Source organism: Rhea pennata, chromosome 2, assembly GCF_028389875.1.
Source record: "Rhea pennata isolate bPtePen1 chromosome 2, bPtePen1.pri, whole genome shotgun sequence".
NCBI lineage: Eukaryota > Metazoa > Chordata > Aves > Rheiformes > Rheidae > Rhea > Rhea pennata.
Window position 1 is genome coordinate 57,733,461 of NC_084664.1, and position 12,411 is coordinate 57,745,871.

The 12,411-nt window shown below is 39.5% G+C and overlaps 1 protein-coding gene across 1 annotated transcript in view; it reads left to right on the forward strand.

Moving 5' to 3' along the window:
- The first annotated feature begins 5,856 nt into the window (after window positions 1-5,856).
- Window positions 5,857-12,411, forward strand: part of HECW1 (HECT, C2 and WW domain containing E3 ubiquitin protein ligase 1) — a 177,678-nt gene continuing 171,123 nt past the window's right edge. The window contains exon 1 of the mRNA XM_062567920.1: window positions 5,857-6,160. Within this exon, the coding sequence (XP_062423904.1) occupies window positions 5,872-6,160 (289 nt within the window). The 5' untranslated portion in view covers window positions 5,857-5,871. The remainder of the gene's footprint in view (window positions 6,161-12,411) is intronic.

The following is a 12,411-nucleotide window of genomic DNA, read 5'->3' on the forward strand; positions in this document are numbered from 1 at the left end:
ATCATCCAAAGCTACCTCACTTATTTCTCCATATTTTCCCTTGAAATTCATGTTCCAGTGGTGCCTGAGGAAATGTGAATGACTGCATATTCCTTGCTTTGAGCTCACTGACATGCTGGCTAGTATTGTCTCCTTGTTTCCTTTGATTTCCTCAGCTCTCAATATGCCAGTGATGTGTTGTGTTTCAGTCCTGTAATATCTCTGGAATCGACACTAACAATGAATAAAAGGGGGCTGAAAATTCAGCCACCTAGCAGTCCTTGCCCACATTCTCTTATCTTGGCAACCCAATAATTTGAACAGTAGTTGAAATGAGGGATTTGGGATTGTTACTTATAAATATGTAACTAACAATGGCAAGTAGTTGTATTTTGTATCACCATTGCTGTGTAAAAAGAGTTACTAGAACTGTATGAGGGACAGTGAGGCTCTGTTCAGGTGTGGCTGAGCTGTTTGGCACACTCAAAAGAGTTTATGTTCAAAGAAATTAAAAAGAAATGATGCAGAGAATGGATCTCTGCTCTTAACATCATAGGAAGCACTGTGGACCCGTGGTGACCGCTCACCTTGCAGTGGATTGTTGGAGACAGACATGCTATGGGGTCCTTCTGCCTTGCACCACCTTCCTGACCTGTCCAAATGCACCTCCTCTGCCAAAGCAGCAAGAGGAAGTAACTGGTGTCAACTCAGGTATCTTAAAGGCAGCTCTTACTTGTCCGAAAAGAGGATTGAGCTCAGCCTTTGCAGATCCTGGATTGGAAACTGTCTGTATTGCAAAGGTGTCATGTGTCCTGTGGCATAAAATAATCACCAATAATAAAAATCTGACATTACGCACTATGGCATTCCAGCAGAAGCTGCTGCTTGGCAGCTCTGAATTCCCTGGTGGGATTCAGCTTGCAAGAGTTGCATGAAGCCTTCTGGTAAGATTCTGCTTATCTTGGAGAGGGAGGTGGTACTGCTTCATCAGGCAGTGAAGGAAAAGATGGTGGTGATGACAGCTCTGCCCTGTCCCAGTGCCAAACAGCAGTAGGACAGGAAGACAGATGAATACAAAAGGGAGAGAATGTGGAAAGAAAGCCCATGAAATGTTTTCTTCAGCATTTACTGGTTATGCTTTTTTCCATGTGTACAAAGATGTTTTCTTTATAATCGGATCATGTCTGTCATTTCCTCTTGTCTGCTCCTTCACATTTTCCCTTATTAGCGGTAACAGTTGCATTTGTATGAAAAAAATACCAGCCTAAAATTCATCTTTATCTGAAGTTTGTTTTCATCAGATGGCCTAAGTGATGTAAATATCAGACAAATTCTGCCACCAGGTAACCCTCTGCAGAGGTCTTACTATCAGTAGGACTTTTATGTGGTGGATTGATCTGTAGAGACAATTTTTTTCCTAATTTTTTGAAAAATCACTGATTGGTTTTGCTCAATATGTTATTAATTTATCATTAAATACTTGTAGCTGTTGGTACACAAAGGGCTGCTTCTGATATCAAATATTTAATTACTAAGTTCAGTAGAGTAAATGCTAATTTACATTAGCATAACTGATAGCAGTAGAAAACCTGTATGTGCATAACAGGGGATGTTTCTAGTTTCCTTCTGTTGACGGAAACTTCAATCCGTTTTCTAATCATTGTGGATAAAGGATTTTTCCTCTGCTTTCTCTCTGTTGTGCAAGCTGTTTCTGTATGCAAGCTAGAAGCGTGCTTTTGTAATGGTTTAGAAATTACTTGATCTGCTCCAGAATTTTGATCTAGTGTCTGCTAGAGTTAATTCATTTGGAGCTGATTCATTTCAGTGGGTGCAGGGTGAGGCTATAATCTCAACTCATTCAAAGTCTTTGACAACAGCTGTGGAAGAGCTACCTTTGGAAACAGTTTTCCTCAACAGTTCACTTTCCAGCCAAAACTTAGCTTGACTTTTGGAGCGGTAACTGCTGTCTACACCATGCTCAGAAAATGTGCTAGAACAGTGGTGAAAACAGTATAGAGCAGTTGAGCGGATCTCTCCAGCATTGCTTCAGATATTGTTAAAACACATGCTTTCATAAACATTTCTTTGCTCTGGTTTAAGTTATAGTGAGGCCAGCTGTCTGCTTCTTAGGCATTGGCCCTTACTGGAGACTGGGAGTAGAGCAGAGCTTTTGGCAAGCCTCACTCTGCCCTTTCTCACCTCAACTGTACTTTCTGCTGACTGCCAGTTCTGTAAGCAGATGCAAGATGATCTGTGTTGTACTCATTTATGGGGGCTAATGAACGTAACAGCCTACTGAAGAGAGACTTCTAATTTCCTAAAACACAGGGATGTAACTGCAGCTGGATAGCAAATGAGGAATGACAAGGGAGGACCTTTACACCTGCTACTTCAGCTGCCTGTTACTAAAGTAACTAGATTTCATTGATATAGCTGAAACATTGTAGGTCCCTGTCACATCATTGTCTCCTGCCCTAGGTAAAATCAGGCATAGAAAATAGCCAAGCTCAGTCAACAAGACTATATTGGCACCCACAACTTAGGACAAGCTTGAATTCACATCTTGGGTGCATTGTCTGCATGACGGACCTAAAGGTGGCAAGGCAGGGACCCTTTTGGGAAAACATCTTCAGCCCCTGTGAGAAAAATAATACATTCTTCTAAGCAAGAAGGTTTCTGGCTGTGAGGAGAAAGCCACATTTCCATTCCTCTTACATGCAGTGAAACAGTGATCTGCAAAGGCTCTCCTCACTGTCAGTGGTGATACAAATGGTGAGGGAAGTGGATGGGAAAGTAAAGCCTGAGAGTTATTTGCTAGAGAGAATCCATGGGTGAAAACACCTGTAGGAAAGAGTGAATGTGGAAGCAGCTATGGAGTGTCTGTTTTGACTTAGTAAGAAAGGATTCCTTTCTTGTGACAACAGAGCTTAATCTCTTGGGTCAACGTTTGGCCATTCATTATTCTTGCCTTGTAACTTATGCTCGATGCTGTATATTAGGAACAAGACTATAGCTTGGAGTATACACCTGTGCAAAGGAATAGAGGGAATAAACATGAACGTCAAACACCTGAAGAAGGTTAATTGGTATTATACTAGCTATTTATGGTAGGTTTAGAATGCTTCTGTAAGGGATAGAGAGGATGTCTTCACGATTTTTGTGACATCTCACTGTGGCCAAGATCCTATTACCAGGATTTAGGGACTGCATGCATATTTTGCAGGCACGGATACTGATAGAAAATTTTACAAAACTATGCAAAAATGTTAATCATATGTGAAGCAACTATTTTTTCTCACCTTTCTTTTCCTCATTCACACAGCTGTACTTGTATTCTGATGACATCACTTAGTCCAGATGATTGTGAGTAAATATATTGTGCCATTTGTTTGTGGGGTTTTTTGTTTTTGTTTTCTTTTAGTTTGGGACTTTTTTTTTCCCCAAGGTTAACGTGTCTGTAGAACCAAGGCTAGAGATATGGGAGTCTCAGATTTCTGGAGAATGTAGTCTTGTAGTGAAGAATTCAGTGTTTTTGTTAGAAACTGATTAAAACCATGCTGAAGCTGAAAAAATTAAATATTAAGTCTGATTTAATTTGAAAGTGTGCAGTTAATTAATACTGTACACCCATTAACACTCAAAAATGAAAGTATCTGCAGAACCACTGTTCCCTGGAGTAATTTGTCACTAGAAGTAAAATGCCTGCCTTTGAACTGAAGTAGCTGTTGGGTAATGCATTATGAGCTAAGGAGACCATGTTAATAATACAGACCAATCCGGAAGAGTGGGCTTGGAGTTCTTTATACTGGTATTTCACCATTATAAAGCCAGTAATGGTTGTCTGAGATGCTATCGGTGTGATAGTGCATGCCTTCTGTGCCAAGTGACAGAAACTTCCATCAGTTTTAAATTACTGACTAGAACCCCGTAATTATGCATTCATACAAGGGCTTCCCAGTATAAAATATGTTCACAGCGTGTGAGAAATGATGTCTTTTTGTACAAAATGATGTATTTTCTCTTTACATATTCAATCAAATTGAATCTATAGAATTGTGTTTTTTTCTACATGAAGGAGATATTCTTCTAACAGGGAGTGCTGGTTTTTTTACTACTAGGAAATGAGCTCTTTCCTATTTCAAACAGAAGAGTGAATAAATGTAACTATTAAAAAAAGAAAAAGCAGAGACATGATTAGATGCATAACAAATGTTATCTTATGTGAGCAACACCATGTACTTCATTTCCTGCCCCCCAATTCCTTTTTCTTTATACTCCCGTGTTTTTAGTGTAGCCTTTTGCATTGTTCATTTCGGTCTTGCTAGCACTTCCTAAAAGGTGTGGCATCCCCACTGGAGCTATTTTTGCTATAAATTGTGTTTAGTACAGTAAGTGAGGTTTTGGGTCATTGGACTGTAAGCATTATAGGGCACTGTCTCTAAAGTGACAGCGTGTTTTAGGTGTACAAACATTGCAGTTGAATTTTTTGCTCTCTATTTGTATAGCTTCTTGTGCAAAGGAATCTTGAGATGTACCTAATAATAAGTCTCCTAATTATTCTACAGAAATCTATTATTTAATAAAAATCAAAATATTTTATTTTTTAGGGTTTATTGCCTTTCTGTAATACTGTGACCTTCCTTTAGATACCAAGGTTGAATAACAGCTTGATTGGACAAAAAAACTGTTTTTCCTTCACTTAATTTGTTTGCATTCGAAGGGATGATTTGACTTCTGATCATGTGACAAGTATTTCGCAGCATTTGGGAAAGCTGTGGGGGTTTTTTATGTGATGGACTTGATGGCAAGGTTGGCAACAAGTGGAAAATAGAAGGCTACTAAATAATAAAAAGCTGAGTGATTGAAATAGAGCTGCAAGAAGAAAAGAGGAAAAGCAAGGGAGGGAAATGAAATAACAAACAGCACAGAAATAAGCAATAACCACTCTTTTAATCAGATTAGAACATGTCTTCACATGAGAATTAACCCAAATCATAACTTAAGCATTATCCATCCACCAGCTCATAGCACTCTTAACTCATGCACCAGGGCACTTTTAATACAAGTCAGTCAGCTTACCTTGAGAAAGGAAGGTAAGATGAAATTTATATCAATTTTCAGCTAAACATGATATCTATTCTGCAGTAGCCTCATTGATTCCTTTTAATTGTCGAGTACATAATGAAAAGTTTATATACATTCTGTCGCAGTCTACTGAGAAGAGCTGAGTAGAGCAACAGCATCAGGAGCTGTCAGCTGTATGAGTGACAATGCAACTCTTAATTTGTATTTACACTTCAGTGAAGGCATCTCTGTCTTGGTATTGGGGATAACTCCTTTTTCATGGTTGTAACTCTTCAGATCTCAAGTTGTGAGGGAAGGGCTTGTCATTGTTGTCCAGTCTTGCAAAATGGAATGTGAGTTAAAAAGGATTCCTCCACAAATGTAACTAGAACCACTAGGAAGAAGACTTAGCTCAACGTGTCAAAAGTGGAAAGAATACCTCCTAACATTAAAAGAGAATGGCTCTCTAGCACTGTGCTAGCTTTGTTGATGTCTAGATGTGTATATTAACATGGAGAAAACCAGCCACTATGGATTTTCTACTGCCAATTGCAGCAAAAGCTGCTAAGGCTTGCTTTTACACTTGTTTTCATAACAGGAATTAAGGAGTAAAGTTGGATTAGCAGCATCTGTTTCCTGCTGTATCTTTTTGTGCCTTTTTTACAGTCCCAAATGGAAAAAGATCTGGTCTTTTGTTACTTGCTCATTCTAGTGCACTTTTCCTAGGCAAAGCTTTGACATCATTGAAATATGAAACGTATTGTAAACATTGTCCACCTTTTTTCTTCACAGAATCTGTACCAAAACAGGTTCCTAGGCCTGGCAGCCATGGCGTCTCCATCTAGGAACTCTCAAAATCGACGCCGGTGCAAAGAGCCTCTCAGATATAGCTATAACCCTGACCAGTTCCATAACATGGACATCAGGAACAATTCCCATGAGGCAGTGACCATTCCTAGGTCTACCAGTGACACAGACCTCGTCACTTCAGACAGCCGATCTACCCTGATGGTCAGCAGCTCCTATTACTCTATCGGGCACTCACAAGACCTGGTGATATACTGGGATATAAAGGAGGAAGTGGATGCAGGAGATTGGATTGGCATGTACCTCATAGGTAAGTTCCACTTACTCCTTCACCTTTGGGGTTTCTTGGCTACTCTTAAATTTAGTTGTAAACATTACAGTGGTATTAGCTAATACAGCTCCAGTAAATGTAATGGTTTTGAGTGAGTTTATGTATTACAAGGTTTCTTCTGCTCTTGAATTGCTAGATACTGTAGCAGCCTCGGCCTTGGCCCCTCTCTCCCCCCCCCCCCCCCCCCCCCCCCCGAGTAGAGCTATGCGAACTGCCCCCCTCTGTTGAATTGCTTGAAATTTCAAAATGTTTTGCTCTGGATATTGAGAAAATACCTCCTGTATAAAGAAAACTTAATATTTTCAGGCTCTCTTCTTGTAAGTCCGTGAGTAATCTGCGACAAATGAGGTTTTAAGAGTCAAGAGTCAAGAGTCAATCATTACAAAAAAAAAAAAGAAAAAAAAAAGAAAAGAAAGAAAACAGAATACCTTTTTCTGTATAGCTAAATGATATTTTGATGTGAACAATAGTAATTATGGAGTGAGACAGGCTGGAGTGGTGTCCCAGGGACATTTTTTTGTATATTGGAAGCTGTATTCAGTCATATACATCAGCATATTTTTAGCATCCCCATCCATGTAAATCAGCCCTGCAAAAGAGTAATGAGAAATGATTCCAATGGAGTTTTACCTAGCAGTTTAACTTCAGTATAAAATAAGCACTTTTTAACCTGACTTGATTCTGCTGGAAGAATTTAGTCCTACAGCCTGTACTGGAAGAATTTAGTCCTACAGCCTGTACTGAAGTCTGCTTATTTCTTTGCACTCTAAGTTTTGAATGCTTGAATCAGTTTCAACCCCATTCCTGTGTGGATTAGAGGTCTCACAGATGTGAAGTTCTAACAGTTTCTTGAAAATCTGTAGCTGGGTAAAAAGAGACACAAATTGGTGCCCCACAAAGAGAAATGTTGGTGAAATGCTGCTTTTATCTGTTTGGTTAAGTGTGTCTAGCACTAAGCAGGTATTATAGTTCCAATAACAACATTGCATCTTGCCCAGATAGCAAGCCAAAGAAAAACAGATACAACCTATGTGTTGTGACCTGGGCTTAGGGGACATGGGAGGGAACTGGGATACTTTGGGGCAATTATAAGGGGCATTGCAGGGAGCTAAGATGTTGCTTGAGTTCATGTTTAAGTGCTTCAGTGGATAAGATCAGAATGATTGGCATCATATGGAATCACATGCTAAGGGATCCGATCCTGGGGACACAGGGGAGCAGAAGGCCATGTGAAAGATGGTAGTGTAGGGAGTGTGAGAAGGAACTAGGTGGGAGGTCTGGGAATGTAGAGAAACATGATACGATGGCAGACATAAGAGGAGGAGTTCGGGGTACTGAAGAGACTTGGAGAAGGGGAACATGAGAATGATTTATTCAAGACATGAGGGAAAGGAGTGCAGGGCACAGGAAACCAGGCTTTGGTACTAATCCCCGTGAGTACTCTCATAAAATACCCTTCTTCGAAAATAAATAGAAACAGGCTCCTGAAATTTAAAATCTTCTAGAAAAAAACAGGCAGAATTCAAAACAGATGCACTGGAAAAATTTGAGTTTGTTGGCTTCAACAGAATTACTTGTGCTTATAATTAAGGTTGCATTTGAGTGTTTTACTGGAATAGATGAGAAGACTCAACAGCTCCCAGTACTAGGCACTAGCATGTACTCTAAGCCTGTTGTGCAGGAGCATGTACAACTCATAAAAGGCTATATTGCCCCAGCAGAAAGAGACAAAGCAGGTTCATTCGCAATGCGAATGAACTTATTTGGCCAGGTTTCGTATCTCAGACATAACATGAAGGGCTCTGAAGACACAATCACTACATTTCTTTGGTAAATAACCTGCATACATAGGGTTGCACTGGGAAAAGAAATTCCATTCCACTACTACTCTGTAATTTACCCTGTCAAACAGGATGTTGCTTAAGAAACCCCAATAAATATTAGAAGTACAATTTGTGAAGTAGATCCTTGATCTTGCTGGCTGAATGCCTGATGTTAATGGAAATAGTGCATGGCTTCTTCCAAGGAACACTTCTACCAAATGAAAAATGAATAGTGTGTTCAGTCCTCAAGAAATCAACTGTTGACCCTGAATGTCCTTGCAGCTAACATTTTGTCTCTAGCCCCTCTGATTCCTGATCTAAATAACTGAGGAAATAGTCATTTTTTTGAAAGGAGATGCCACTGCCTCCTCCATTTCACTCTTCCCTTTGCTTCCCCTTCCCCCTCCCCCCCCCCCCCCCCCACTGCTGACATAAGCTGGTTTTGTGGGCTTTGGTGTTCTGGCTCCACTAAAGAATGTGAGAGTGTGAAGATCACTTGATACAGCATTATTGGTGTTGGTTTGATGTGCAAAACGCTGTGTCTAGGCAGGTGACTGGCTCTATAACTGTATCTGCTCGATGAGGTAGAAGGAGCCAAGGGAACTGATAGGAGCAGATCTGTAGCAGCAAACAGTTGGTGTTGAGAATCATACACCACATTTCAGGGAGTTTTATTTTAGCGTAGTTTCAGTCTGGCAGACTGAATGCCCTTTAGTAGTAGTTATGCCTCAAGATCGCCACACAGTGTGAACCAAAGTGGAGATCACTGGAAGATTCATTCCAAAAACCATACTCCTGACTTGCAATAAAACACGAATGTAGATGCCTCCTATGTATCTTAAAAACATAATAATGCTGGAAATGTATTCTGTATCTCTAATTGTGAAACCTGGAATGGTAAAGACCATATTTGTGGCACAGGTGATTACCTTTGTAATGTTAGTAAATTACAACTATGTAACTACACATTTTTTTTCTTTTGTAGCAGTTTCAGTACTTAGTAAATAAGGAATGGTACGAAAGTTTTAGAATCATCAATCTCTTAAGAGTGGGAGATGCAGACATTCAAATAGGTTAGATTTCTCCTTGGATTTGTACAGATTTCCTGATTCTGTGCTCCTGTTTAAGGAGGAAATGTCCCTGGCCTTGTGGATGTGACCTTCACAGTGTAAACTGATAGGTCTATGTTTTGAATTAGCAGCCAGCTAGAGTGGAGCAAGAGAACCAAAGAAAGTATGAGCCTGTCCCAGTCTGCTCGATAGGGGATTAGTGTTGAAGCCTGTTATTATCACTTACATGGCAGTACTGTTAACTATCTCATTGCTGGCGGTCATTCTGGTGTTCATCTCAAAAGCCAGAGCCACAGCCAGATCCTTTTTTATGTTTGGGGGGGGGTTAGGTTTAGCTCAGTTGGTTACAGCATGGTGCTAATAATGCGAAGGTCACGGGTTTGATCCCTGTATGGGCCACTCGCTTGAGGGTTGAACTGGATGATTTCCAGAGGTCCGTTCCAACGTTACCAATTCTATGATTCTGTGATTGTTTGGGTTTGTGAAATTTCAGCTAAAAGGCTTAAATGTAGGAATACTTTAATATTGTATTGAGTTATGAGAACGCTGAGAAATTGTCTGCTCTCACTACTACTGCCCTCATGACAATTTTAATGATACCAATAAACGGCAGACTTCAAAATAAGGATGTTCCAAGTCTGGGACAATATATCTGATATGAAAGGTTTCCAGAAGAAGAGGAGCAAAAATGGGATATATCATAGGTATTCAGAGAAACCACAGACCATTTGGGAATGCTATTCAAAGGTTAAAGTAGCCCGAAGGAGGATTAAAGGAGTCCTCCGTGTATGGAAATCATCTCAGCTTACTCCTGATGGAAGCAAGACCAAAGAACAGAAGTGCCACAGTTGCTTTTATCAAAAATGTAGGTATCTTCTGTTTTCCTCCCCTTCAATTTCAGACTGTTGGAGATTGGTAAGGATCACCAGCCATGAAACGGTTGTGTGCAGAAGCTGGTTAAAGCTGGATTTAGAACTGGTATCAGAATAAACTTGCTCATGGTCTGAGCAGATGGACTAGGCAGTCAGATGAGCTCATGTAAAACAGTGCAAATGAATAGTTAGCAAGTATCTCATGCCAAAAAATAGTATTAAGTATGTCCACCCAGTAGCTGTATGAAAACATCCATCCATACCTGCCTGATTTTGTTGAAGTGCCATAGAAATGCTCCTTAATTGAAGGGCAAATAATAAATGTGGACTCTGTTGAAATACAGGTCTATTGCCTCAATGTATTTTAAGATTGGCAATGGTTAGACAACAAAAAATACGAGTATTTGAAGAAGCATTTTTAAGACATTACGCCTTCAAGAATAGGAATTACATTCTATTACTGGAATTCTACTGCTGGAACTAAAGGTGTTCTGACTTTCCCTGGTAGTATACACTGTGTGTACTTCAGCTGTAAGCTATGTAGTGAAAATAGCTAAATTCTTTAACAGCTTATCTGAGATGAGTTGTTACCTTTCTTCAAGAAAATTATGTCATTCAGCCTTCTTTCAAAAACGTGTCTCCAGTCAAAAACACAGGTAAACATCCAGGAACAGTTCTCTGAGAAATTCTAACCTGATTATGCAGCTCTACTGTCATTTAAAAATTTCTGGAATTTGAGTTTTCTTTGCATAGAAGATACCTGTAAAGAAAATGCACATTAAAAAAATGTTGAAACAAAAAACAAAGTTATGAATAATGATAGTGTATTTCTATTTTAATAGAACTGTTGTTTAGTGGCTACTGCATGACAAATGGAATATTTACAGTTATTATCTCAAAGTTTTCTCTTCCTCTGTTATCTCGTTGGCTCTTACTATTTGCTACAGTATAAAGCCTCTTAGATAAATTAATATGGACTGCTGGCAGCTGCCTGTAGATAAAGAGCTATCTTATAATTACTGCAGTAGCATATTAACTGCTACTAGATTTCGCTTCTGTCATCATCTCCATATCTAATGTAGAGTAGCTAATGAGAAATGCGTAAACCAGACTTTGAAAGAATCTTTTGGTCAGGTGTCTGTGCACGCTGATGCTAAGGACTCATCAGTGCTGGCATTGTGCTCTTCTTACCAATATACAATAGGCTTTTTTTTCTTTTAGCTGTTCCTTATAGGAAAAGCAAAACATTATTAAAGGCTGATTAATAAAATTTTCTTTGATGCAGATCCTTTAGGGTCCAGTTTTCTATCTGTATTTGTTTTTGACAATGTTTCTTCACAAACTTGTGTAAGATGGAATATCTTTGTGACTTTAGATTTAAAACAGTATGTTTTTATTTTCAGTTCTAGCCTTAGATTTTATTTTTTTGCCAAAAAGGCAATTCTTACCATAATCTGACAGATATCATTTTTAAAAGCCTTTGATTAACAAACATTTAAATATTTTTCAGACTGATTTTAGGCTTAGAGGGCCCAGTGTTATTGTATTGCCCATTGAAGCAAATGGAGAGATGCACATATTTTTCCTGCAATGAGATTTGGATCAGAACTTGTTTGTACAGCTATTTTACCATATGTCTACTACATACAAGCAGAAAATGTATCACACTTGGCCAGCAGAGAAAGAAAATGTTAGCAATGGCACTCTGCATATAAGGCTAGGAATTGTGGGAGCCTGAGTTATAGTTCTCATCCCTGACTTTGGCTCTGTCTCTGTATTTGGACTGGTTCCTCCACCTCAGATGCAGCCATCTGTAAAATACAACTCGGCATAATGTGCCTGCCTAGAGGATGATGAATTTACTGATAGGAATTTATATTTTGAACTTACCTGTTTTCTGTTCCTTTCATGGTCTTTGGAAGAAAATGCTACTCTGGTCTTACGTCTCTTCCTTGATAAATGGCTTTGTAGTTGAGTCTCGCTCCATACTGAGGTTTGAGGCTGTGATCACCTCAGCAAGTTAAGTTTTGTTTGACACCTGAAATTCTGCTCTCTCTGTAACACAATGACAGAGGTGCCTGGTGACCAGGCAGATTTTACAAAGCATGGCCCTGTTTGTTTTAGGAACAAAAAAATGTTAGGGGAGCAAACCTGTCATAAAAACCATTGAGAGCCTACACAAATGCTGAACAGAGGAGATATTAGCTATCACAGGTTTTGGCAGATACATTGCTGCAGTGATACTAGTTCTTTGTTCCCATCTGGCTCACATTCCCATAGAAGCTCTAAGATCTGGTGAGAGTCACTTCTCATTATCAGACTGTGTCTCCTTCTGCATTTCTCGGTTCTGTGTCTGGTGGGCTGCTTTAGCCAGATAAAACCAGGATAGGCCATTTCCAGACCCAACTTTAGCGTGACACTGACACAGCTTTTGCTTCAGTTTCACCCCTTGCTAATACAGTTAA